At 36.8% G+C, this 6,000-nt stretch overlaps 1 protein-coding gene across 1 annotated transcript in view; it reads left to right on the top strand.

The window, feature by feature from the left end:
* Positions 1-4,721: 4,721 nt before the first annotated feature.
* The window catches only part of PDE4B (phosphodiesterase 4B), a 447,018-nt gene continuing 445,739 nt past the window's right edge, over positions 4,722-6,000 (top strand). The window contains exon 1 of the mRNA XM_032302838.1: positions 4,722-4,832. Coding sequence (XP_032158729.1) covers positions 4,791-4,832 — 42 coding nt within the window. The 5' untranslated portion in view covers positions 4,722-4,790. The remainder of the gene's footprint in view (positions 4,833-6,000) is intronic.

Here is a 6,000-nt window from a genome sequence, read left to right as displayed (position 1 = left end):
ACATTGGGCATATTTCATTACTGTTCTAAGACTTGATTTCCTAACCTGTCATTATTATCGTGCCCACCTCCTTTGGTTGGCTGTTTGGTATTGGAAATCATGTATGTATAGTGCTTAAACTGGCATAACTTCTCAATCTATGTTAGCCTAAATGAAAGGCAGCTGACATTAACAATCAGCAATAAAATGCTTTGTTCAACCCCTGTTCATCAATAGAGCAGGGAGAAGGTTGTACTCTCAAAGGGGTGAAAGAGAGGTACTATTTAGTGAAGGTACTATTTACAAGAGATTTGGTCAGGATTGAAGATAAGCAGAAAGGCATGAAGAGGTACCACAAGGCTAGCCACGGTCCTTCGTCTGAAGGGTCAGTGGAGACACTAGTTAATGGAACCTAAGGATGTTCAAAGACAGGTGCTTGCAGAGCTGTGACCTAGAGTAGAAAACTTTAGCCATTGCTACACCACGGCCAAAAGAGAAGGACCTCTCTTTCCTCTTGCCCTCTGGTCTACTGCCTCTGTTTCCCATTGGCTGAACACACCCAGGAGCCAGAGGGCTAGAAAACCTGTGGACTATGTCCAGGATGGAAAAGGTAGAGGGGAGGATCTCGTTGGAAAATGAGGGATATCCAGAAAATATCTCGCCTCTATTTTTTTCCTGTGTTATATAACAGATGTTGTGTTTTATTTCTGAATATAAAGTAAAAATATTTTTAATATATAACACTTGGAAAACTGCCTTGTAACTTGAGATCCTGCTTTTTCCTAGCCAGGACATGATCTTAGTTAAAGGCACATAAATTTATCCCATAAGCTCTCACACTCAAAGTGTCATAAGATAGAAGTTTATTTCCATGGCTCAGACCTCTTAAAAGTATTCTTGCTTGCCAGAAGATCTACTGATGTTAGCTGGAACATTTTGTCTTTCTGCCTAAATTTCCTAAGCATAGCATCTTTCTGCCTGTATCATACCCTTAGTGTATTAAGTTCCATTCCATATTTTTGCATACCACGTTGTTCATCATTATTTCCACTAAACAAACCCCAATTATTTAAGGTTAAAAAGAAACCTCATTTCCTTCTTAAGCTTCCCTGACACCCAGCACCAACTAGTTCTTTATTTCAAAGAAAAGTTTTATCTACACATAAGATTTTAGCATTTAATTATATTCTTTGATTTACTAATTTTACAAATATTTTTGAGCAGTTACTATCTACCAAGTACATAGTTAGTATGTGTAAGTTTTTCCTTCCAAAATTCTCAAGGGCCATATTTGCCTTCAGCTTCATTTTTAAAAATATATTTTTATTTATGTTTGAGTATAGTTGACACAATGTGATATTATTTTCAGGTGTACAGCATAGTGATTCAACTTCTGTTTATGTTATGCTCTCTCATTGTAAGTATAGCTACCATCTGTTACCATTAATGCTATTATAATACCATTGACTATATTCTCAATACTGTGCCTTTTAGTCCCATAACTTATTCATTCCATAACGAAATCCTATATCTCCACTTCCCTTCTCCCATTTTCCCCACTCCTGCACCCTCCTTCCCTCTAACAACATTGGTTTTTTTCCTCTGTGTCTATAGATCTGATTCTGCTTTTTTGTTTATTTATTCATTTGTCTTTTTTTTTAGATACCACATATGAGTGAAATCATATAGCATTTGACTTTCTCAGTCTGACTTATTCTACTTAGTATCATATCTTCCCATGTCCACCCATGTTGTTACAAATGGAAAGAGCTCACTCCTTTTTAATGGCAGCATAATATTCCATCATCTATGTGTACCACATCTTCCTTACCCATTTGTCTATGGGTGGACTCCATGTTTATTGCAGCATTAGTTACAGTAGCCAAGACACGAAGCAACCTAAGTGGGCATTGAGCTTCATTTGGCTCTCATCATACTTGGTGTAAGTCTAACAAGGTATATTTAAGATGTTTATTTCTACTAGGGAAACTTGATCATTGTCCCTCCCTGCTGAAGATAGCTTAGAGATTTCTATTTCAGTTGCTGTGTTTTATTCTGGTTTTGTGTGTGTGTGTGTGTGTGTGTGTGCAATTCCTACCAAGCAAAACTGATGTAAGATAAAAAGTAGATATTGCTTCATAGATTTTTCTTACTAATTTAGTATGTGAAGCCATTTATTAGAGATTGCTTTGGTGTTCTTTTTTTTTTCCTGACCCACATTCTATTAATTATAATTTTTTGAAATTGACTGTGAATAACATTCGCGTTGTGATAGTCCTTCCTCCCTCCCTTCTTTCCTTCCTTCCTTCCTGAGAGAGAGAGAAAGAGAGAGTATGAGTGGTGGCAGAGGGAGAGTGAGAGAATCTTAAGCAGGCTCCACGCTCAGCATGGAACCTGACATAGGGCTTTATTTCATGACCCTGAGACTGTGACCTGATTCAAAATCAACAGTTGGACACTTAACTGACTGAGCCATCCACGTGCCCCACATCTTGATAGTACTGATGCTAAATTTACCAGTTACATGATGTGATATAATGCTGCATGTATTTTATTAACTGTGCAAATTCATTTGGTGCTTTCCTAATAGATATTTAAGAGACCACATAGTTAATCGTCTAGCTACGGCCTAAGACTTAAGTGCTAGGCTGTCACTGTTCCTTAGTTTCTTCACCCAGGATAAACAGATATCATTTACCTCACAAAAAGATGGCCCACCAAATATATGATGCATTAAGTTTTATAGCAATAAAATAACTTAAAAAATAAGTTAAATTCTTATGTATTTTGTGGGTCCTTATTTTATATAAATTAATACACATTCTATATAATTAATAACATGTATTAATAATATATATTAACAATACATGCTAATATGTTATATGTAATATATAATAATATAATATGTAATGAAATTTATAAAATATATATGAAATCAGTTTTGGGGTTATAAAATAATATATCACAAAAAATCTGGAAAATATGGAAGAGAGAGAAAAACCTTTTATAGAACCCTTACATGATGTCCACTATCATCATTTACATAGCTTCTTTAGTATTTTTCCATGCTTTTATTTACACAGCTTCTTTAGTATTTTTCCATGCTTTTATTTTTACAGAATTAAAATCATTGGGTATATCTAATTCTGTATCCTGAATGTAAAACTTTAATTTTGAATCTTGCTTTTTAAAAACAAAACAAAACAAAACAAAAAACTTAGGAGCATGCCCCCCCCTTTTTTTTTTTCCAGATTCTACCTTACAGAAGCTCTCAATATTGAAGATCCCTATGTGATAAAATGTTATTTGTCTACTTTTGTTAGGTGTCAAAGGGACCTTTGAGTAAAAGCTCTGGAAGTTTGGCTACTCCTGTTTGGTCAGCATTAGAAAAGTTCAATCATTCCTTGGTGTATGCTGAGAAAATGCTTTTCCTTGGCATATTGAATCAAACTCCTGAAAAACCTATGGGATTCTCTCCCTAGAACACACAGAGGCAAAGTTCCTCCCTCCCCCACTCTCTTACCCACTCTATCAGTTCTGCTGCCAACTCCTGCATAATATAGTCAAATTATGTTAGAAATTCAACCCTGGTTTCCTGGGTGATGGTACAATGCCACTACTTAGTATTCCTAGTCACATAGCTACAATTCCATCACGCTCTTAATCTATATATATCTTCATGTTCGAGAAGCAGACTTTTTGAATCAGGCATGTATTAAGAGTTTAAACGTATAGAGTGAGAAAACATAGGACCTTCTTGAGCTCAGCAATGATGCAGGACATTTTTTTACCAAGATTTTGAGAAACGACCATATGGACTAACACGTTTTGGATTCAGGGATTTCTATAGTATATCTTTTCCAGTTTGCTTCTGCAAGCAGAATATTTTATGTTCTCTCATAGACTATTGGATGCCTAAACTATGAATTTGTACCTTTTTAAAAAGCTTGGGTTTTCAAAACAAGAGATGAGTTTTTCTCTGTGGAGTTGCACAACCAAGATGTACCCTTAAATTTTGATGGTAGTATTGAGCTTCCAATGATCCACACAAAAATGTCATGAATTGCAGTGTTTCTTCTTCAAAATGGGGAGGTTGGTGTGATTTAGACCAGGGAATTCTAGCTCTTTTTAATTAAAATTATCTTTAATAAGTATTTAACTATGTGCTTATACAGATAAGAGATTTAAAGTGATGGTAAATTTGAAATTAAGGGTTTTTTGGTGATGTATATTTTCTGTATTGGTTTTTTTTTTTTTTTGGACCATAATATCAAAGCCCTGTGTTCCTTAAATTTAAATCTGCCATATTTTAAATGTGCTACCTTGGTCCAATTATTTTTCTGATCATTTATTCCCACATTAGGAAAAAAATGGAAATAATCTCACAGACTACTATATAGATGAAATTCTGTATAAAAAAAATAAAGCCCTTCAGAAATATGTATTACTTCTATATTTTTAATGATTGTGGATTATTTGGGAGCCAAAGTGTCAGCCTCTTATTCTTTTCTCTCCTCCTGAGTAGCTTTGCACTAATTTCGTTGAGTTTTTTGTATCGTGCAAACCTCTTTTCTCACATATCAGATTGAACTGTCTTGGGAAATTGTGGTATTTACTTATATGTGTACACTGCGTACATTCAAATGTTAGTCTGGAGAATACAAAGAAACCATGTATTTATATTCAGCTAAGGATACTGAGCTCTTTTTTGTGTATGTGTCTCTTTTTTCCCCCCCATAGATCTTAAAAATCAGCAGCAGAACTGTGCTGAGCAACAGACATCCTAAGAGGGGATATCTTTCACCTCTATAATGAAGAAAAGCAGGAGTGTCATGGCAGTGACGGCTGATGATGTAAGTTCCAAAAATCAGAGTTGCTCAATTTTACCCACTTTCTGTCTGCTCCATGGAGAAGTTGCTTCATAATTTTATCCAAAGGGTGGGCAAGGTTGTTGAACACCACCACGTTGTCACTAGTTGTTTTAGTGACCCAGGCATTGCCAGCACCTGGCCCCATATTTCTGCACGGTAGACTGCAGGAACACTGTCTTCTCTGCCCTGGGAGAGGGCTCAGGTTGAAGTTCATGGTCTCATTCCCCAACCCCCCAATCTCTCTGCAGTGGATGCTCACATTCTAGCTCTTAGAAACTTCTCTTTCTATACTGCCTGCCTTATCAGTTCCCCGGTGACTTTCTTCCCTGTCTTCACCCAGGGACAGCTAATCCTCGAGAGTCACCTCATATGGTGGGATCTTTGACAACTGCTCGTACGAAGCTTGTGATATACACGTCCTTTAGGTCTTGGCTACTCAAGGGTGATCCTTAGGGCGCCAGCATTAGCTTTGCCTCGGTGTTTATTAGAAATGCAGAATCTTAGGCTACATCTTAATCCTACAAATCAGACTGCATTATAACAAGAGCCCAGGGTGGCTTGATACATGCATTCTTTTAGAAACTCTGAGCCAGGTCGTTTGAAGAAATCTGTAAACTCACCATCTCCTAGCTTCGTATCTTGCACAGCTGAGATTGATTATCTCCTTTGCTTTCAGTTGACCAGTCCCCCATTAGTGTGTCTTTAATTGTCCAGTTTTTACTCAGTTTCTGTTTGTAATTGAACTAAAAATCCTATGCCACCAATCTGATGTGTGGGAGGAAGGGAGGGAGGAAAAAGAAGTAATTTTCCTTGCTTTCTGTGATAACTCATCTTGTTGTTAAGCTCCTGGTTCCGCAGATGGGGAGAAGCTGGGAGGAACTTGAACTTGCCAATTAATGTAAAATTCTGCCTTTTGGGTAAATGCTCTGTCTTTCAGGATTTCTCCCAGTTCTTACTCCTTCCCTCTAGTTACATGGCATTAGTCGAAAGGACTTAACATTAATTAACATTATTGTAATAGATGTGTGGTATTGTCCTTATCTTGTATTGTCCCCTTTCCACTAGCATCTACTGTTGTTCAGTGGAAGAACAGCTCATTTCCCCAGATCTTTGGTTGTCTAGTCTCTGTCCTTGTTCTAGTGCTGCTTCG

This window comes from Mustela erminea, chromosome 10 (genome assembly GCF_009829155.1).
Source record: "Mustela erminea isolate mMusErm1 chromosome 10, mMusErm1.Pri, whole genome shotgun sequence".
NCBI lineage: Eukaryota > Metazoa > Chordata > Mammalia > Carnivora > Mustelidae > Mustela > Mustela erminea.
This window is presented reverse-complemented; position numbering and strand designations above follow the sequence as displayed.